This window comes from Sphaerodactylus townsendi, linkage group LG03 (assembly GCF_021028975.2).
Source record: "Sphaerodactylus townsendi isolate TG3544 linkage group LG03, MPM_Stown_v2.3, whole genome shotgun sequence".
NCBI lineage: Eukaryota > Metazoa > Chordata > Lepidosauria > Squamata > Sphaerodactylidae > Sphaerodactylus > Sphaerodactylus townsendi.
This window is the reverse complement of record NC_059427.1, coordinates 8889642-8911820: the sequence shown is the minus strand read 5'-3', so window position 1 is coordinate 8911820 and position 22179 is coordinate 8889642. Positions and strand designations below refer to the sequence as shown.

General features: G+C 44.5%; 2 protein-coding genes across 6 annotated transcripts in view; one reads left to right on the top strand and one right to left on the bottom strand.

Annotated features, from left to right (window-relative positions):
• Positions 1 to 14957, top strand: part of LOC125428545 (zinc finger protein 260-like) — a 49688-nt gene extending 34731 nt beyond the window's left edge. The window contains exons 4-6 of one of the 5 annotated variants that reach the window (XM_048488836.1): positions 2147 to 2276; positions 11103 to 11473; positions 11726 to 14957. In XM_048488836.1, the coding sequence (XP_048344793.1) occupies positions 2147 to 2276; positions 11103 to 11473; positions 11726 to 13753 (2529 nt within the window). In that variant the 3' untranslated portion in view covers positions 13754 to 14957. Of the gene's footprint in view, positions 1 to 2146; positions 2277 to 11102 lie in introns of all 5 variants that reach the window. The other 4 variants (XM_048488835.1, XM_048488837.1, XM_048488834.1 and 1 more) reach the window with 4 other exon arrangements.
• On the bottom strand, positions 14310 to 21180 carry LOC125428768 (putative nuclease HARBI1). Its single transcript, XM_048489396.1, has 4 exons — positions 20419 to 21180; positions 18269 to 18980; positions 16437 to 16534; positions 14310 to 14924 (listed from the first exon to the last, which is right to left on the bottom strand). Exons 1-2 carry the CDS (start codon positions 21070 to 21072, stop codon positions 18276 to 18278), a joined length of 1359 nt encoding a protein of 452 aa, XP_048345353.1. The 5' UTR covers positions 21073 to 21180; the 3' UTR covers positions 14310 to 14924; positions 16437 to 16534; positions 18269 to 18275.
• Positions 21181 to 22179: the final 999 nt, after the last annotated feature.

Below are 22179 nucleotides of genomic sequence, written 5' to 3'. Positions count from 1 at the left end.
ATCCAGCAGGGATGGAATCATAGAGCTGGAAGAGACCACAAGGGAAGAGGCAATGCAGGAATACATAATCAAAGCACCTTGACAGATAGCCATCCTGCCTCTGTTTAAAAACCTCCAAGAAGGGGACTCCACCACCCTCTGAGGCAGTGCATTTCACTGCTGAACAGCCCTTACTGTCAAAAAGTTCTTCTCAATGTTTAGGAGGAAACTCGTTTCCTGCACCTTAAACCCATTACTCCTTGTCTTAGTCCCTGGAGTAGAAGAAAACAAGCTTGTTCCTTCTTCAACATAGCATCCCTTCAAATATTTAAACATGGATATCATGTCACCCTGCAAACTTCTTTTCTCCAGACGAAACATACCTAGCTCCCTAAGCCGCTCCTCCTACAGCATGGAATCCAAACCTTTTACCATTTTGGTCACCCTCCCCTGGACCTGTTTAGGCTCGTCAATATCCTTCTTGAATTGCAGCACCCAGAACCAGACATAGTACTGAAGTACTCCAGGTGAGGTCTGACCAATGCAGAATACAAAGGTACTCTTACATCCCTTGTTCTAGACATTTTACTTCTATTGATGCAATCCAGAATTGCATTGGCTTTCTTGGATACCACATCACACTGCTGACTCATGTTCAGTTTGTAGACTACTAAGACTCCCAGATCCCTTTAACATGTACTATTGTCAAGCCAGGTGTCACCCATCCTATACCTATCCATTTCATTTTTTTCTGCCTAAATGTAGTATCTTACATTTATCTCTGTTGAAATTCTTTTTGTTTCATGTTCTCTTAACAGTTGACCCCCACTGCTAGCTCTACACTCTATGCAATAACCCCCCACCCTTGAAAAGATAATATTTTGCTCTTCCCTGTCTGTTCTGCTTCCACCTCCCTGGCTTTTAGGGTGTCAGTCTTTCATAGCAAACTAGCAGATGGATGTTTAGGGATAACACAACTCGTGCCAGATTGTTTCATTTTCCTCCATTCTACTATAGCAGCGATGGCGAACCTTTTTGAGGCCGAGGGCCCAAACTGCAACCCCAAACCCACTTATTTGTTGCAAAGTGCCAACACGGCACTTTAACCTGAACACTGAGGTTTCAGTTTAGAAAAAATGGTTGGCTCCGAGGTGTGCGTTACTCAGGAGTAAGCTTGGGGGTAGTCGGTGACTTTGCTTTGAAGCAACCGTGCGACTCTTCCAACGGGTGAATCACGACCCTAGAAGAGTTTACGCAGAAGCAAGCCCCATTGCCAGCAAGCGAACTTACTCCCAGGTAAAGATCGCGCTTTCGTTCTTCACATGAAAATCAGTGGGGTTTAACAGCGCTTAACAAGGTTGCCTACACTGCTTCCCCAAAACTAGGTCTTAGGTTTAATGCTAATAATTGAGCCCAGCGGCCCAGGCCAGCCTAGATGTGGGGGGGGCGGCGGCACTCTGTTTGCGCGTGCCCACGGAGAGGACTCTGAGTGCCACCTCTGGCACCCGTGCCATAGGTTCGCCACCACTGTAGTATAGCAATTTCCACAATCGCCCTGAAGTTGAAGCCACTGATGCAGTAATTTACTTCTAGTTCGAACTGCGGTGCCCAGATATCTGGAACTGTCTCTGAGGCAGAAGGTTTGTGCTGGGCATTCTGTGATCTGCATCACTGACCAGCACATTCCCAAGGATCGCAACCAGGAGCAAATAGGCTTTGGGGTTTTTTTTTAAGGAAAAATGCAACAACAAAGATATGGTGACCTTAACCATACCAGCTTTAGATGCAAGCTTTAACATAATACAGAAGGCGTCAGCAGACAGAAATGTTTTCCGCAGAAATTTTCTGTAGCGATACAATTTCCATGTATTTCTGGAATGTGCAAGATAATATATTTGAATCTGGTACAGTTGATGAGGGATATGTTGTTTGAAGTGAATATGACCAACAGAAGCCCAGTTGTATGCAATTTTCTGAGTCTGTATTTATGTATTATGCCTGTCACAGGCTTAAAACAACTAAAGCAATTTACCTTGTAAATGGTTAGATTTATTGCATTCTAATCAATCTAGATTTATTCTAATCAAATGTCTGGCCCATAGGATTCTTCTGTCTTCTATGAATATTCAGGGACAGGAATCAACTAGGCAGTATTTTTCTCTTTCAGGGATCCCCCCTGTCCTTTGAGGAGGTAGCCATGTCCTTCACTGCAGAGGAATGGGCTGTGCTGGATACAGGCCAAAGACAACTCTATTGGGAAGTTACTGAGGCAAATTACGAGACCGTGGCCTCTCTTGGTAAGGATCTTTTCCCTTTTAACATGACCATGGAAGAGAAGGGGGGGGGGTGCTGTCTTCCTTCAACACACTTTCATATGCCACAAAGAACAGTTCCGGGAAAAATAAAGCATTAAATTCTTTCCTACTGTAAAAGGGATTTGTTGATAGAGATAGCTCTGATTGGGAGAGATGAAGAACCTCCCTTTGGGTTCCCGCTACCAGATCTGTTGGAGCCTCTGCTTTCTTCTTCAGCCTTTCTGTGTTGGCAGGGAGTGATTCTCCTACAGATCTTTGCTGATGTACCTGAGGGAGGAGAAATGGCCTTTTCATTAGATAAGAACAGAGGAAGGTCCTGTGCTTAGAGGCAGAGGCCCTGTTTTGCATGTGGAAAGTCCTTGGTTCAGTCTGTGGCCATTGAAAGGGGGTTTAGACAGGAGGATCTTGGTTGCAGGGCTGGGAGAAGCCCTTCCTGGGGCCCTCTGGAAGCACCATCTCTTGGAGTGGAATCTGTTGGGCCTGATGGAAATTTTCAGTCAAAGCCTTGGTGAAGGGGACAGTGTTTCCTCTCTTATTGCAGAGTTCAGGGATATCTTATTGCAGAGTTCAGGGAATATCTATCTGGTAGTTTTGGGGAATGAAGAGGTGAACGTTGGTCTTTTTTTGCCCTGCCCCCAGAAAGGAAACCCCTTATCTTACTTCCCCTGGAAAAAACCCCAACAAGGCATAGAGGCCAAAGAAGAAGAGATTTATACACTGCCTTTCTCTCCTGTAAGGAGTCTCAAAGTGGTTTACAAGCTCCTTCCTCTCCCCACAGCAGACTCCTTGTGAGGCAGGTGGAATTGAGAAAGTTCTGAGAGGACTGTAACTAGCTAAGGTCAGCTGTATTAGATCGTTTTTGCTGGAAAAGCCCTTTTCAGAGGAAATTGAACTTGGGAACAAGATTGTTCCATTACAGATGACGTGGCAGGAGATTTTCCCAGTGTTAGGGGCGGTAATGGTCCCCAGAAGTGGCTCAAGAACTCCAGCTATGGTAAACTAAAGTTCAAGTTCAACCTTTATTAGGCATAAATATCAAGTAATAACATAACAAAGTCACAATTAAGAACACAAATTAGGATTCTCTAAGTGACAGCCCCAGCAACAGGTATTGGGCTGTATTCCCTAGAATAGTGATGGTGAACCTTTTCGAAACCGAGTGCCCAAATTGCAACCCAAAACCCACTTATTTATCGCAAAGTGCCAACATGGCAATTTAACCTGAATATGGAGGTTTTAGTCCTGCGCTGCTCCAGTGCCTCCACCCCACCCGCTCAAGCAGGGGCCAGCCTGCTCTAGCCTCCAGCAAGTCCCACGCACCTCTAAGCCTCTCCCTAGCATCTCCACCCTCCTCCTTTGCCCCCAGGACATCCAGCCACCCAAGCGCACAGGCACCCGAGGGCCTGCCAGCCGAGTCCTCCCTGCTCGCCGTAGGGCATTGTGCCCAGCGGCCCAGGCCAGCCTAGATATGTGTGTGTGTGGGGGTGATTTTCCACCCCACATGATGAAGCCTCTGTCTTGTGGGAGGAGCTCTGGGGAGTGCACCACCTCTGGCACTCATTAAGGCACCATAGGATTACATGCTATCACTGCCCTAGAATCTCAGAGTCGTTGCTCTTAAGTAATTTTTTAATACAAGCTTGCGGGGGGGGGGGGGAATGTTACCCGTGATCTGTGATAACAAGGCTTCTCTCGAAAGATTATATTTCGGACAAAAACATACAGTGTGTTCTAATGTTTCAACTTGGGTTGGACAGCATGGGCATACCCTGTCTTCTAGGGGTGGGGACGTCATTGATAGGAGACTTGGAATGAATCAGATGAAGCATATCATACAACCTATTTGCAGGTCTATGAGGATACATTTTAATTTGTCTTTCTCTTCTATTGATATACCAAATGTTAGAAATGAGGCTTTGGAAGCACTGAGGAGATTGGGTGAGGAGAAGATGATCAAGTTACTCACCATAAACCAGCATTAGTTTCAAAAATTCAAAGCACGGTTGCTTAAAATCACCATTGAATAGCAGCAAAGTATTGATTTAGTTCTACAGTTTTGTTGTTCAGTAGTTCAGTGTCCAAGAATGGCATATATAATGATACTGGAATGCAGCAGAGACTCTGAAACTTCAAAATGAAGCAACTTCATTTCCACTCACACAGGACACCTGGCTCCCGATGGAAAATCACAACTTTTAATAACACCTGTTAGTTGTAACTGGGGAACTGGTCACAGCAGAACTGCCATGAACAGATTCATTTCCGTTTTTATTCAGTTTCAGTTTCCATCCTCTGTCTCCATTCCAGCAAACAGTTCAAGCTGGTACTTGTTTATTCCAGAAACCCAAATCACACCAGCTCAATATTCACCCGGGTTGCCAACCGTCCACATACCTTTATTCGTCAGTATGTATAGATAGCTCATTGTTTATTACTGTTCTTAACTATCTGTTGTTTCCTTTGTTCTTCTTGGTTTTTTTGAGTTAGAAGTCTTTAGTTTTCTTTTATCCAGTACCCTAAAGTCTTTTTCCTCATGTAATGCAGAACCACTTATTATTTAAAAGGAAAAGAGATTAAAAAAGGAAAAGATAAGAAAAAAGGACTGAGGGAAAAAGCAAAGAAAAGGGGGAGGCTGATTTCAACAGCATAGCGGCTCACTCACACTGCTGATTCTGGATTTTCTCAGAACCAGAGGCGTACCTAGGCAAACTGGAGCCCTGTGCAAAACCTGAGTTTGATTCCCCCCGAAGGGGAAGCCACCCTCCCCCACCGTGACCAAACAATGATTTTCTCCACCAGGTCGTTTCAAAGTCACCATCACATTATAGAACGTGCTCCAACTCACAAATCTGAACATAGCAATAGGCCATGCCACAGCAGAAATATTTTTTTTGAAAACATTTTCAAAATGCTTTCAAAACGTTTTATTACTGCTATGAAAACATTTTATGGTGTTGTATCCAGTCCCCCCAATTGGGGAAAACAGCATCACTTTCAATGTTATTTAAACTGGGGACCCCAGATTCTCCCTTTAAGGTAGATTTAAAAGGAGAATCTGGGCTCCCTAGTTTAAACAAGTGATGCTGGAATCCAACTCCAAACAGCATCATTTTCAATGGTGTTTAAACTAGGGAGCCCAGATTCTCCTTTTAAATCCACCTTAAAGGGAGAATATGGGGTCCCCAGTTTAAACAACATTGAAAGTGATGCTATTTTGGGGTGGATTCTCCCCCACCCTGAAACAGCAATGTTAAAACTGGGGACCTCAGATTCTCCCTTTAAATCCATGCCAAAGGGGGTGGATTTAATAATAATAACAATAACCTTTATTAGGCATTGAGAGAATAAAAGAAAGAAAGTTTCTGTTGCTTAGATGTTGGTACAGCTCGATGTTACTGATGTACTGTCTAATTAATTAACACAGGTACCTTTCACAGTATACACACAGCCTTGACTTTGGTAGTTGCTGTGCTGCCCAACTTAAATATAAATCTCACTTCTGAGGTAAAGCAAAACCGTAATACATCAGACAAGATCCACACAATATGTATAATCCCACACTGGTTCAGGAATTCTTCTTCTACCCCAGAATATCTATTCCCTTCCCAGTTTATATTTATGGTCACTTGTGGAAAGTGACTGCTCTTCCACCTCAGCCTTGACTACTAAATAAAACAACCTGTTCTCGGAATATTTTTTTGCTTCCTCAGCTCAGAGGAGATATGTTTTAACACTCAGTTTAAGACAGTAGATGTTCATTCCCATGAATGAAAATCCAAAAGCATACTAAAACTCTTTCTGGGGCTTTCCCCACTACAGAAGGGAGCTAAGGTCGACTCGGTTCCCTTCAGTGGAGGGCGATTCCAGGCTGTCCCCACAGCAACTGAGTTGGCCCCTGGAACCGAGCTAAGTGGGCGGGATCATCTTGGTGCCTGTTTCGCTCCTCGATCGTGATTGGTGCTTGTGTTATGGCGGGAAACGGGAGCGTTCTTTTTTTTTTTAGAGTTTTTACAGTTTACATTACATGCGCTTTCTGCCCGCCACAACTCTCCCGTTCTGCGCATGCCACAAAAGTGGCTTGTGATTGGTTGAATGGATGAGGTGTTGTTTCGATGCTTCCCCACTTCGAAGCTTCGAAGAGGTATCAACCTTGTTCTGGCAGAAAAGTGTAGTTCATAACTGCGACAAGGATGTCGCAGTTCTGAGGGGGGGGGGGAACTGAGACAAAACAATGTTGAGCTCGGTGGCAGTGGGGATTCACTGAGGCGAACCTAGGTAGAAACCAGTTCAACTCTGTCAGTGGGGAAAGCCATCTGACAACCTTTTTCCTCTGAGTCATCCAGTTGCTACAACATGAATCAGAGTGCACGTTAGCATACCTAAACCAAGTGCTTCCCTGTTCATAGGGGAATTTATTTCCCACTCTGCTATGTAAACATCATGTCACCAGACAGACCTGCACTTTTAGGCTATCTTTTACTGTCACAGAAGCCTTAAGGAAAATCTTTGCTGAGGGAAACCAGGATAGCAAGCTTCATTGTTTAGAGAAATGTTCTCAGTCAGGCTATAGGAAAATGGAAATACAGAAAACCCACATAGAAATGATATTAAATTTAACAGACTAGCTTGCAACTTCTGGTCAAGTGCCAAATAAGGATTTTAAAATCAGTCTGTAAGTTACTTCTTGGGAGGCTTGATTTTCTGTATTCAATATCAGGTTTCCATGACTGGCAAATTCTGCTATACTAACCAAATACCCCAATACCATTACCCCCTTCTTTCCCTCACAGTGTGACTGGCTCAAAGTCACCCAGTGAGCTACCATGACAGACTTCCATGTGGGTCTCCCCGATTCTAATCTGGAACTTACTCCACTACACCACACTGGCTTTTGTGGTGTGGCTGCTGTTGAACACTAGCAAGCAGCTTGGTTTGGGTAAGTCAAGCAATTTGCATGGGGAGAGCTTGGGGATGCTCATAGATCCGGCCTTCCTCTTTGAAAAGCAGATCAGCTTGGAGGGCAGTAGAGCCTTCTATCAGATGCATCTGATTCGTCAGCTGCCTCCAATCTGGCCATGCTGCCCTATGCTCTTGTAACTCCAAGGTTGTATTATTACAATATGCTCTACGTTGGGCTGCCCTTGAAGTCAGCTCAGCAACTGCAACTGGATCTGAATGCAGTAGCCCAGCTATTGTCAGGGGCTTGCAACGGGAAACACATGTTGCCCATTTTGAAACAGTTAGATTGGCTAGAGCTAGAGGGACAATTGTTTTAGTGATTTGCTGATTGGCAATCTTAACATCTGGCATCAAAGATGAGGCTTTGCATAGTATAGGCTGAATCATCTAGTTCCGTGGTGGCGAACCTTTGGCACTCCAGATGTTATGGACTACAATTCCCATCAGTCCTGATGGGAATTGTAGTCCATAACATCTGGAGTGCCAAAGGTTCGCCACCACTGATCTAGTTACTCTTAGAGAAGAGACTGGTTTAGGTCTATTTCCATTAACCATAAATATTTGGGTATCTGGGATTTTCTTTTGTCTTCAGAGACCATTATCAAGAGTGGTTCAGTTTCCCACTCCTTCACATGAAGACTGCTGGGCCAGTTGGGCAATCCAATTCAGATTGGGGCGGGGGAGCGGCTCTTGGAAGTGGCGCAAGGCTGGGCTTACATGTTTGCCCATCTTGCCAGTGTGAGTGACACAGTGGTGGGATCCAAAAATTTTAATAACAGGTTCCGATGGTGGTGGGATTCAAACAGTGGCGCACCTCCAGTCCCTTTAGTAACCCCTTCTCGGCACTCAGAAAAAAATTAGTAACCTCTTCTAGAGAAGTGGTGAGAACTGGTTGGATCCTACCTCTGGAGTGACATGCTGGTGGGGAGGGCGAACAGGGAGTCAGGAAGGCACTGTGGAGCTCCACAGCCCCCAAACCAGACAAGCCTGCTACCTACAGAGTTTTGCCAGTGCAGCTGGGGGTGGGTAGCCAACCTTAGTGAGCTTCTACCAAGCTTTGGGCCCAGGAATGTCCCCAGTGCAGGCCAATGACTTATGCCACAATAATATATGGTGTAAGTCATTATTTCCTGTTGAGTGTTTTGGGTGGCAACTGAGCTTTTTTGCCCTGCTGCTTGCTATGCCACTCAGAGCTCCATTGAAGGCAGCTAGCTGTCTCTGGCTGCTGTGGAGCATCTCATTTGGATTACACTGATAGTTCTCTCAGACCTCTCTCAGCCCACACAGACTCAGGAAATGGTAAATCACCTCTGAAAGTCTCTTGCCTTGAAAACCTTATGGGTTCACCAGGAGTCAGCTGTGACTTGAGGGCATACACACGTTAGACCAGTGGCGGCGAACCTTTGGCACTCCAGATGTTATGGACTACAATTCCCATCAGCCCCTGCCAGCATGGCCAATTGCTGGCAGGGGCTGATGGGAATTGTAGTCCATAACATCTGGAGTGCCAAAGGTTCGCCGCCACAGCATTAGACTGACTTTTATGGCTTTTACTTGAAACTGTGTTACTGTGTTACAGTGTGCATTTTCCTGTATTTTGTTTTGCCTTTTCCCTCACACTTTTGTTTGAATTCAACCACCCTCTGCCTTTCTTTTTTTAATGACTTTTGGAGGGGTTTGTTTTATTATAGTATATGGGTCTCAAGGACTTTTGGCATATTACACAACAGGGATGCTACATAGTTTCCCATGAGACATTCTCCAGGGGTTATATTCTTTTAATTCACATTGATATAGTACTGAACTAGAAGGTACCCTTCTTAGTGGGTCAATTTAGATGTTCTGAAGCAGTCCCCTGACTGGTAGCAGCCATTACTAGGTTCCTTCCAGGAAATCCTTCGTCTACAGGAGTTTGCAGGCAAGGAAAGTCACCATTCCCTCCTTCTTTCTCTTTTACTGTCAAGTGGCCCAAAGTCACACAGCAAACTTTCATGGTGGAGTGTGGATTTGAACCTAAATCTCACAGATCTTAATCTGAAACGGATCTTAATCTGAAACGCTACCAACTACACTGGCTTTTGCAGTGTGACTGATGTTGAATATTAACAAGAGTTTGGGCTGTGTAAATGAAGCCAGTTACAAGGTAACAAGGTGCTTGGTTTTCGCTGCCTAACCAGACTGTGATTGGTCCACCCTCAAAGACAAAAAAAGCTTTTCAAAGAACCCTCCCCCTTGCCTTTTACTGGTAATAGTATCTGGCTGCCTAGCAACAGCCGCGCTGAGGAGCCAGCATGATGTTGTAGTTAGGAGCAGGTGGACTTTAATCTGGAGATCCAGGTTTGATTTGTACTCTTCCACATGAATGGCGGAGCCTTATCTGGTGAAGCAGATTTACTTCCGCACTCTTACATTCCTGCTGGGTGACCTTGGGCCAGTCACAGTTCTTCAGAACTGTTTCAGCCCCACCTGCCTCACAAGGTTTCTGTTGTGGGGACAGAAAGGGAAAGGAGTTTGTAAGTCCCGTTGAGTCTCTTTACAGGGGAGAAAGTGTGTGTGAATTTGTAGGTCTGGCAGACCTAATCCTTCCTTCATTTTCTCATCAATCATTATAATTTATTCTGGGTTTGTTATTTTTCCAAATAAATTTGGTTATGTCCTTTTTCCATTGATCAAAGATATTTTTCGGTATCATCATAGGTAAGACATTGTTTTTGATCACCACTATCCTTCCTAGGAAGGAAATATGTGACCTTTCCCAACTATCCAGGTCACCCTTAACTTTTTTCCAAATTTTTAAATAATTATTTTCAAATAATTTAATTTTTTGTTCTAATATTATACCCAGGCAATTGACCCTCTTTTTCACTTTATATCCTGAAAACTTTGTCAAATTGATTCTTTTTCTGACATATTTTTTATTAAAATGTTAGTTTTCTTATTATTTATTTTCAATTCTGATACATTCCTAAATTCTCTAATTTGCTTTTGTATAATCTGAATATTCTCTATTGGGTTTTCCACAAAAAGAACTAAATCATCTGCAGAAGCTTTATACTTGAAAGTATGATTTGTTATTTCAACACCTGGCAATTCTCTATTAGTTGGGTGCTGTGTGGTTTCCGGGCTGTATGGCCGTGTTCTAGCAGCATTCTCTCCTGACGTTTCGCCTGCATCTGTGGCTGGCATCTTCAGAGGATCTGATGTTGGAAAAGCAAGTGGAGTATATATCTGTTGGAGTATCCAGGGTGGGTGGGGAAACCTTGCCTGTGAGTAACAAAGGCGGCAACCAGGTCAATAGTTGAGGGCATCTGAATAGAAAACAAGGTCAGGGTTACTCCCAGGCTATAGTCTTCATTGTTACTCATACTTCTATTCAGATGCCCTCAACTATTGACCTGGTTGCCTTTGCTCACAGGCAAGGTTTCCCCACCCACCCTGGATACTCCAACAGATATATACTCCACTTGCTTTTCCAACATCAGATCCTCTGAATAAACCGATGCTGGCTTAACGTCAGAAGAGCATGCTACTAGAACAATACCCGACTTCCTGTTTCGAGCTCTACAGCACTTCAATGATGAAGCATTGAAAGCCTTCGACAATACAATTCTCTATTAGTTTCTATTCAGTATTTCTAAATATAAATAACAAAGAGGATAGGGAACAACCTTGTCTCATACCTTTATTTAGAAAGAATTTGTTAGATATCCATTCAGTAATATTGTTGCATTTTACATTGTTTTTTTCCATGCCCCCCAGCTCTGATAGAAAATTCCAGTCAGTACCAGCTATACCTGCTGAGCGGTATTTGTTCCTTTTCATTCTTTGATTTCTGTCTCTGTTTTCCAGTTGCAGACATGAGGGAAATAGTGGATGAGATGGAACCAAGAAGAGTGCACAGGAATCAAGATCTCAATGTGAAAACGAGCTCTGGGGATCAGGAAGCACTAAAGGGAGAGCAGAGAAGGAAGAGGAAAGCAAAACAGAAGGAGAGGAATGAATTGATTGCCCATCAGAGGAGGAAGATGCCCGAGGTCCCAGCACAAGATAAATTAGAGATAAGAAAAAGAAGATGTGATCGTCCTCTTTATGCAAAAGGGTTCAGCTGCAAATTGAGTACTAAAAAATATTGGAGTATTACAATGTATTGGAAAATGTTTAAATGCTTGGACTGTGGAAAGTGCTTCTCCAAGAATAGCCAACTAACTGTACATCAAAAGGTTCACACAGGGGAGAAGCGGTATAAATGCTTGGAGTGTGGAAAGAGATTCTGTTCAAATGCAACCCTAACTACTCATCAGAAGGTTCACTCAGGAGAGAAGCCATATAAATGCTTGGATTGTGGGAAGAGCTTCTCACAGAAAGGGGCCCTAACTGTACATCAAAGGGTTCACACAGGAGAGAAGCCATATGAATGCTTGCAATGTGGAAAGATCTTCTCTCATAAAGGCAACCTAACTACACATCAGAAGGTTCACACAGGGGAGAAGCCATATAAATGCTTGGATTGTGGGAAGAGCTTCTCACAAAAAAGTGCTGTGACTGTACATCAAAAGGTTCACACACAGGAGAGGCCATATGAATGCTTGCAGTGTGGAAAGAGATTCTCTCGGAATGATGCCCTAACTGCACATCAGAATCTTCACACAGGGGAGAAACCATATGAATGTTTGCTGTGTGGAAAGTGCTTCTCTCGAAAGGTCTACCTAACCGCACATCAGAGGGTTCACTCAGGGGAGAAGCCATTTAAATGCTGGGAGTGTGGAAAGAGATTCTCTTGGCGAACAGCACTAACTGTACATCAAAGGGTTCACACAGGGGAGAAACCATTTAAATGCTTGGAGTGTGGAAAAAGATTCTCTTGGCGTACAGCACTAACTGTACATCAGAAGGTTCACACAAAGGAGAAGCCGTATAAATGCTTGGAGTGTGGAAAGAGCTTCTCTGAGATGGGCAACCTAAATCGACATCAAAAAATTCACACAGGGGAGAAGCCATATAAATGCTTGGATTGTGGGAAGAGCTTCTCACAAAAAAGTGCTGTGACTGTACATCAGAAGGTTCACACACAGGAGAGGCCATATGAATGCTTGCAGTGTGGAAAGAGATTCTCTCGGAATGATGCCCTAACTGCACATCAGAATCTTCACACAGGGGAGAAACCATATGAATGTTTGCTGTGTGGAAAGTGCTTCTCTCGAAAGGTCTACCTAACCGCACATCAGAGGGTTCACTCAGGGGAGAAGCCATTTAAATGCTGGGAGTGTGGAAAGAGATTCTCTTGGCGAACAGCACTAACTGTACATCAAAGGGTTCACACAGGGGAGAAACCATTTAAATGCTTGGAGTGTGGAAAAAGATTCTCTTGGCGTACAGCACTAACTGTACATCAGAAGGTTCACACAAAGGAGAAGCCGTATAAATGCTTGGAGTGTGGAAAGAGCTTCTCTGAGATGGGCAACCTAAATCGACATCAAAAAATTCACACAGGGGAGAAGCCATATAAATGCTTGGAGTGTGGAAAGAGCTTCTCTACAAATAGCTCCCTAACTATACATCAAAAGATTCACACAGGGGAGAAACCTTATAAATGCTTGGAGTGCGGAAAGAGCTTCTCTCGGAATTCCCACCTAACAAAACATCAGAGGATTCACACAGGGGAGAAGCCATATAAATGTCTGCAGTGTGGAAAGAGATTCTCTGTGAATGATGCCCTAGCTATTCATCAGCGGGTTCACTCAGGGGAGAAGCCGTATAAATGCTTGGAATGTGGAAAGAGATTCTGTGACATTGGCTCCCTAAGAAAGCATGAAAGAGTTCATAAAGGGGAGAGGCCATATGAATGCTTGGTGTGTAGAAAGAGCTTTGCTCAGAATAGCTACCTAACTGCACATCAAAAGGTTCACACAGGGGAGAAACCATTTGAATGTTTGCAGTGTGGAAAGAGATTCTCCTGGAATGTAGCCCTAACTGTACATCAAAGGGTTCACACAGGAGAGAAACCACATAAATGCTTGAAGTGTGGAAAGTGCTTCTCTCGTAAAAACCTCCTAACTGAGCATCAAAAGCTTCACTTAGGGGAGAAGCCATATAAATGCTTGGAATGTGAAAAGAGATTCTCTAACTACGGCTCCCTAAAAAAACATGAAAGGATGCATACAGGGGAGAGTCTATATAAATGCCTGGAGTGTGGAAAGAGATTCTCTGGGAAGGGCTCCCTAAACATTCATAAAAGGGTTCACACAGGGGAGAGGCCATATGAATGCTTGGTGTGTAGAAAGAGATTCTCTCAGAAAAGCTACCTAACTGCACATCAAAAGGTTCACACAGGGGAGAAGCCATATGAATGCTTGCAGTGTGGAAAGAGATTCTCCTGGAATGCAGCCCTGACTGCACATCAGAGGGTTCACACAGGAGAGAAGCCATATAAATGCTTGCAGTGTGGAAAGTTCTACTCTCAGAAAGGCAACCTAACTGCACATCAGAAGGTTCACACATGAGAAGTCATATAGATGCTTTGAATGTGGAAAACGGTTCTCTGAGAAAGCTACCTAAGTAAAGATCAAAAGATTTTTACATGGGAGAAGCTATATAAATGCTTCAAGTATCGAAAGAGTCAGAATGGCCAGCTAAGTAAACATGAAAAGGTTTACACAGGAGAAGCCAATGTTGATGGGTGAAGAAAGTGTGATGTCATCTGCAAACTTGGCTGCCTGACTTGAGCACCCTTATCTTCAGGTCATTATGAGCAAGTTGAAAAACATTGGCCCTCGTACGGATTCCTGAGGGAAACCACTGCTCATATCCCTCCATTGTGAGAACTGACCATTCATTCCATTCTCTTCTTTCTGTTTTTTAAAGCCATTTTCCAATCTAGACGAGGACTGTTATCCCATGAGTTTAAAATTTGCTCAGGAGACATTAGTGAGGGACTTTGCTGCCTTACCAACCCCAGCTCCTTCTTCTACTTTCCTCAACATATCTGTTCAGATACCAGTGTCTGCCCCTTATCTCCAGCAGTAGTGGCACGTGAGAGTTCATACAGAGTCTCAGTAATCCAACTTTAATATTTCTTTAATGCCCTATTCATCACTTGGTCCCATTGCTTTCTAGCTGGTTTCCTGCTTTAAAACACATGTTTTAAAACACATTTTTCTTGTTGGTCTTGATTCTTTTAGCAATTTATTCCTCAAAATCCTTGGTTTGCTTCTCCAGTGGTGCACTTGCATGTTTTTGGTGCAAGTTTTCTATGTAAATATAGAATACGCTTGTTACCATTGTGGTCACTGTCACCCATCAGTCCATCCATATCTTGCACTAAGTCATGGGCTGCATGTATAATGTGTTTTAAAATTATAGAATTAGTCAAATATTTAAGGATTTTGTGGAAAGTATTGGTAAAACTTCAAAGGATCTCTTAAAATATAGAATATTATAAAAGTTAAGATCCATTTTAGTTAATTTTGCATGAATGTATTCTTTCCCTATTTATTAAAATAATTTTAAAAAACTTTTTAAAATCTTCAGTCTAAGATAGTATACACTTTTCAAAACTTGCAGTGTAGACTCTGGTGGAGATAATTGATTATTCTGATGGGAAGTCTTGTAAAGTAGTATCCATCTGGAATTCATCTATCTGCTTCTTCTAAATTAAGTTTCCTCCCAAGGGCTCTGAAACAATAAACAACAACAAAAAAGTTAAAATTGCTAGCATTGTGTGGTTTCACAATGGTTCTTTTGGGCTTTCAGGGTGGGCCTGAGTTTTGGTGGCACTTGCATGTTGCATTTCATTTGTCTGGGTTAGGTAAGGTGCCCCCACCTTTAGTCACCACTCCAGAGTCTCCGGTTTGACATAGTTTCTGCCTGAGTGGGCTTTGGTTCTGAGGTGCTTCTATGATTCTTCTACGCTTGCAAAAGTGCCCCCTCTGTGCGTGCTTAAGATTGCTATTAAAGGCTTTTTGCCCAATTGTGAAAAAAGAAAAAATATTTTAAACGTTTGCATTTTGCAGTTTAACAATGTTCTATTGGGCTTTCAGTGCCAGAATGAATTGTGGCGGGCACCTGTACATTGCATGTTGTTCATCTGGGCTAGGAAAAATTCCCCCTGCTTGATTTTTTGTTTTATGGTTTTTGTTTTGCTTTGTTTTGTTGTGATTCTGTGACTTGGCAGATCTGGGTTCAAATCCCTACTCTGCTCTGAAGTTTACTGGGTGTCTTTGGGGCTGTCACTCCTTTTCAAGGCACAAGAGGGACATCATAATATTCCTGGGTCTGACTCAGGGATGCCACCACCATTTTGAAGCCTAAAGCAGAGTGTACCTGCAGCTGTGGTCATCCCTTGCCCATAGGTGGGGGCATTTTGGCACTTGAAGGGAGTGTCACTGTGAAGAAGGGTACCCCATCCTGGCATGCTGTAGGCCGGATCAGATCATCATGGCATTTTTAAAAATCCCCTGATACCCAAGGATGCTGTCACATCTAGTTCTGCCCTAACCTACTTCACAAGGTTGTTGGCAGGATAAAATACAGTGAAGGGGAACCAGGTACTCCAACAGTTCTTCTTTCAAAAGGTTAGTGTGACTCACCTGGCCCCTGAATCACATGCATACTATTAAGCGTGTTGGTGGGAAGAACTGGGCAGTGAAGTGGTTTTGTGGATCACGACCAATTATTCTTACATCCTGAATTTTCATAAGCAAAGTAACTTCTGAAGTTATTTTCTACTCCCTCAACATTACAGAGATAGACATATGATTCATAGATCTCAAGCATATATTTCACAAGACTCTTGTGCCTGAAGACCATTAGTCAATCCCTCCATTGCCAACTCTTCCATGTTGGCAAAACCATGACAGTCATGATGGCCTTCATGACCACCAAGCCAGGGAACACGAAGAAGAGCTCAGCAAACTCTAGCATCACATCTTATTCTGGTTTTCACGTTGCCGTTTGTGCAATCTGGCTAGCCATCTGTCTCTCCTTCCTGGACCCCAACCAGCCTGGACAGATCACACTGCACTGCAACAAAGGGTCTGTTGACATGTTTTATACAGCCCTGGGATGCATGGGCTGCTACATGTTTCGTGATGGCTTTCCTTGCCTAGATTCTTCAGTGAAGCCAAGCTGATCACCGTCAGCATGCTAGTCTTCTGTAGTGTTTGGGTGTCCTTTGTGCCCACCTACCTCAGGACAAAGGGAAATACACAGTAGCTGTGCAGGTCTTCTCCATCTTGGCCTCCAGTGCTGGCTTACTCAGGCTATGTTATCCTACAAAGGAACATCTAATAAGGAAAAAGAAAGAAAATAGGTGATTCTGAAGAACAATGCTTTTAGAACATGTATGAAAGCACATATATCTTTCCCAGTCACTTCAGATATTTAAAATTTCCAACAAACAGCCTCACCCTCTGAAAGTTTTAGACTGGAATAAATACTATCATCTGGTCTACTATTATAGGTTTACCACTTATTTGTTTTCACGATAGGTCCCATGGGATTTTAACTAGGGTAGGGCAGCATATATTCATTTCTTTCTCCCCCTCCCCTGTTGTTATACCTTCATGCCACAAAAATCTGACCTAGTTAATTTCTACCTGACTACCAGGAGTTAAAAGGCACAGAAACCTACCAGGAAAAAATAACTGGTGTCAAGAGAATTAATGGAGGATCAAACAAGCCATCAACCGAACAAAGTCCTACCCAACTATTAAAGACAGATATTATCAATAATATCTGGTCACCTTGTGTGGCCGAAACTAACTTATACAGGGCTGGAACCACAGCCTGCATCAATTGTGTTGCAGAGTATGATGTGCAAAATAAGGACAGGCTCTCTCCAAATGCAAACCCAGGAAAGCATATGTGGACCACAATATATAAAGCAGTGGTTCTCAACCTTCCTAATGCCGTGACCCTTTAATACAGTTCCTCATGTTGTGGTGACCCCCTACCCTAACATTTATCCATTTTACAGGTGGAGAACACTGATGCAGAGAGTCTTAGGCGGCCCCTGTGAAAGGGTCGTTCGACCCCCAAGGGGGTCCCCACCCCCAGGTTGAGAACCACTGATATAAAGCATCCTGTTTGAATTGGGGAAAAGATAGGAGGCAATGAATGAACACTCAGTCACTTCACCAGCTAATGCAGCCCTTAGAGTTAATGCAGGCACCAGTTAATGCAGGCCTGGATTCAAGAAACCTGACAAAAAAGACAACCATATATTGACTTAGATGCGGCTGAATGTTTCCATGAGTGGAAGGACTCTTGCCTGTGGAGTGTGACTTTCTCACCTCCTCCTACATTGTGCTGCTGCCCAAAATGCTCCCCTGAAGTTGCTCCTGGGGAAGGAGGACCAGCATGAGAGGGGGGGAGGCATCTTGGGCTGCTGCTGACCAGGGGAAGGGAGGGACTCTGCACATGGAGATCCTTCCATTTATGGAAATGTCTAACTGAATCCAGGCTACTAACCTGTTCCATAAGCAGAGAAGAACCAAGTAGCCAACCAGCTTTGGAGTAGGATGGTGGGGGAGGGGCATTCCTTACTTGCCCTTCCCTATATTTAGAGATCCATAAGTAGGTATCAGGGGCGGGGGGGGGGAATCACCTTTAAAAAGGCAGGTACAAAATCTCAGCAAGAAAGGCAGACTATAAATAATCTAAATAAAATAACATAATTTTCTTTGGCTCTTACATCTTTTCTTGGCTCTTACATCTGGGCCTTATACTATCTGATGGGACTTGCCGTTCCTCCCTTTGGGAAAGGATTTAATAATAGGTAGTCGGGCGCCACTTATACTTACATTTATAATTTTCAGTATTATAGTTAGTCTTCCGCTGCTTTTATAGGTTTTAACTAATTTATGATGGTTTTATGACTGTATTTTGTTATATGTTGTACACCGCCCGGAGCCCTTCGGGGATAGGGCGGTATAAAAGCCTAAAGTATGTATGTATGTATAAATAAATAAATACATACATACATAATAAAAATATGAGAAATTAAAGCTGATGCAAACCTTGAGTTCACGGCCCGGTCTGGGATGTCTGCATAAATGTGGAGATGACATCTCGCACAGTGTTCCCTGCTGAAGAATGACAGGCATCTTCGTTGCATTCATATGTTTCTTCATTTGCTGGGCAAAATACAGTCTGTGGCTTACACAAGTCTCCCAGGACAGCATGTCCTCTCTCTTCGCAGATGTTGTGCAGAATCACACAGGCTGTTACCACCGCTGTGGCATTCTCCTCAGCCACAGGGAGCACTGTCAGACACTGCCAGCGGGCCTTGAGTCGCCAGAAAGCGCACTCAACCACACTCTGGGCCTTGCTGAGTCTGTGGTCAAAGAGGGACCGATTACTGTTGCCATGACCCCCATAGGGCTTCATAAGCCAACGCCGTATTGGGTAGCCTCCGCTGGCCACAATCAAGGGTGGAATTTGCACATCCCCAATGGTGATAGTTGGATTCCCAGGCACAAAAACTCCAGCATCCATAGCCACGCAAACAGCAGAGCTCCTGAAGATGTGGGCATTACGATTATGGCTGCTCCATCCAACCTCCATGCTGATGAAACGACCGGTGTGGTCCGTTATCCCCTGGAGGAGTATGGAGTAAAACTGCTTCCTGTACTCCTCAACCTGTCGAACTGGCGCTCGGACGGGGATATGGGTCTCACCAAGCGCCCCAATGCAGTGTGGAAAACCAAGGTGTCCAAAGCCATCCATAATCTGTGGGAGAAGGGAAAAAGCCAGGCTGAAAAGGAAGAAGAAGCTGGCAAAGGGGACATCCCTGCAGAAGAGGGGAAAGAGCATGCCACTTCCTTGATGTTAAGAACATAAGAACAAGCCAGCTGGATCAGACCAGAGTCCATCTAGTCCAGCTCTCTGCTACTCGCAGTGGCCCACCAGGTGCCTTTGGGAGCTCACAAGCAGGATGTGAAAGCAATGGCCTTCTGCGGCTGTTGCTCCCGAGCACCTGGACTGTTAAGGCATTTGCAATCTCAGATAAAAAAGGATCAAGATTGGTAGCCATAAATCGACTTCTCCTTCATAAATCTGTCCAAGCTCCTTTTAAAGCTATCCAGGTTAGTGGCCATCACCACCTCCTGTGGCAGCATATTCCAAACATAGGAACATCACCAATGAAGTTGGGCACATAGGACAGATGAGGAAACCAAAATAAAATTTGCAGAGGAACATCTTTCTCAAGCCTCAGTGCCTCTATACAAAATACAGAGATAACAGCCCTGTTAGATCTCAGAAGCTACGCAGGGTTGGCTCTGGGTGGAACTTGAATGGGAGGCTGCCCTGACTTGGATGGTCCACACTATACCTTTTGCAGCACGGAAACGACAGGAGATTTGAGGATACATCCCCCATTTCCTGGACCGTCATTGTTCAAGAAGGCTCTGCTTGGGTCCTAGTGTCTTGGGGACGGAACTAGGTAGGCACAGAACCCAAGCGGAGAATTTTAGAACAACGATGATCCAGGAAATGCCGACTGAATTCTCAAATCTCCTATCATCTTTATGCTGAAAAAGGGATAGTTCAGTATCATCAGATGATCAAATTATCGTTCAATATCATCAAACACAAAAGTCACAAATCACTCACATTAACTACCCATTGAAACCCAGCCAGTAAAACTGAAGAACATAAACGTACATTTAAAAACCCAGAGCGCAAAACGTGTACTAGTCTAAAATGATTCTCCATTTCAGTCTTCAACATAGAGAAGACTTTGAAAACAATGTAAAAGATTAACCCCCCTAAGTTAAAAGTCTACGTTGTGGCATGACACCAAAAAGACACCAGGGTAGGTGCCAAAGAAGCAGCAAGGGGGTGGGACCTCCCCAGAGAAGGTGCTACCACTGAAAGGCCCTGTCTTTAGTCACCACCCACAGGCAGTGGTGGGATTCAGTAGGTTCGCACCACTTCGGCAGAACCGGTTGTTAACATGGTGTTTGAGTGCAACCAGTTGTTAAATTATTTGAATCCCACCACCGGAACCGGTTTTTAAATTATTTGAATCCCACCACTGCCCACAGGTAATACAGTGCAGCCATTTTAGCTTGATGTATTGTTACAGCAATTAATAGAAGAAAAAACTAGGAAGGAAGGGACTTAGAATTCAGAAAAAGACCCCAGGAAGTGAGGGCAGCCTTACCTTATCCACCTCCCTGAGGCACACTGTTGCACGAAGCAGGTCTAGCTCCATAGCGAAGCACACCTCCAAGACTATCTCTGCCACAGTGGAACGGGCTACCCCAAACTGCTGGCCCACAAGGCGATAGCATTCCCTGTTGGCGAGCCACCATACTGTGATAGCAACCCTCTTCTCTGTCGCTATCGGTGCCCTCATGACCGTGTGTTGCCGCTCAATCCGTGGCCTCAGGACTTCCACAATGCCAAAGAGTGTGCCTCGGCTCATGCAAAAGTTCTCAATCCATCTTTCGGCATCCCAAACTTCCGCCACAAACTTCTCCCACCAGTCCTCGCGGCAGGGGTACACCCACCAACGACGGGGAAACCCCACTTCAGCTAGGGCATACCAATGTGACCTGATCAGGCATTTCCGTCCAAACCTGGCCGAGTAACGGGAGCGTCTTTTCCCTTCACAGCGGAGAACCTTGTGGCGAGATGCGATCCATTCCCGAGATCTTTTCCTTCTGTCATGTTGGTGTCTCAGAAGCACTAGACAAAGGTCCAAACTGCTCCTCAAAGCACAGAGCATGATGTCCAGCAACAAGTGGTAGAAACTGAGGAGAGGGGACATCTTGGTTTGGCCCCTGGTCTCTGACCACGCACTTTCCCCAACCATGCTTTAAAGGTCACATGAACACACAAGAAGCTGCTTTATACTGAATCAGTCCACCAGTTCATCAAGGTCAGTGTTGTCTACTCTGAATGGCAGCTGCTTTCCATGGTCTAAGCCAGTGGTGGCGAACCTATGGCACGGGTGCCAGAGGTGGCACTCAGAGCCCTCTCTGTGGGCACGTGCAAACAGTTTGTCGCACATACATCTAGGCTGGCCTGGGCCGCTGGGCTCGATTATTAGCATTAAACCTAAGACCTAGTTTTGGGGAAGCAGTGTAGGTAACCCTGTTAAGCGCTGCTAAACCCCACTGATTTTCATGCAAAGAACTAACGTGCAATCCTTTACCTGGGAGTAAGCTCAGTTGCTGGCAATGGGGCTTGCTTCTGAGTAAACCCTCCTAGGGCCGTGATTCACCGTTGGAAGAGTTGCACGGTTGCTTCAAAGCCAAGCCACCAACTACCACCAAGCTTACTCCCAAGTAACGCAGGTTAAATTGCCGGGTTGGCACTTAGCGATAAATAAGTGGGTTTTGGGTTGCAATTTGGGCACTCGGTCTCAAAAAGGTTCGCCACCACTGGTCTAAGCTGAGGTTCTTCATAATACCTCTTAACCAATCCTTTCAACTGGCAATGCTAGGGATTGGACCTGGGACTTGGAAGCCAGAGTGGTGTAGTGGTTGACAGAAGTGGACTCTGGAGAACCAGGTTTGATTCCTTCACATGAGCCACACCTCCAAGGGCCAATAAGAGTTGGCAGAATCGCCGGGGGGGCGGGGGGTGTTAGAAAAAGTGCACAAGATACCTCTGTGCAGAACCTCTGTTTCTGAGATGTGCGTCTTTGCATTCACAGTGGCAATGAAAGCAGCACGGAGCATTCTCTATGAACTCATCATACGGCCAAAAACCAACCCTTTCCCCCGCTAACTTTATCTCCACGCCGCCACTAGCGTTCACAGGTAGACTGCCCCTGAACCCAGAGGTTCCATTTCATCCAGCTTATCCAGCTGCCGCTCTACTAATCTTCCTCGTCGCCTCGGAGACCCGTGTCTGCTAATGACTAAACCTTGTGGCAGTGAGTGCCGTTGCCGTAGTTTGCGCTACGGAAATCTCT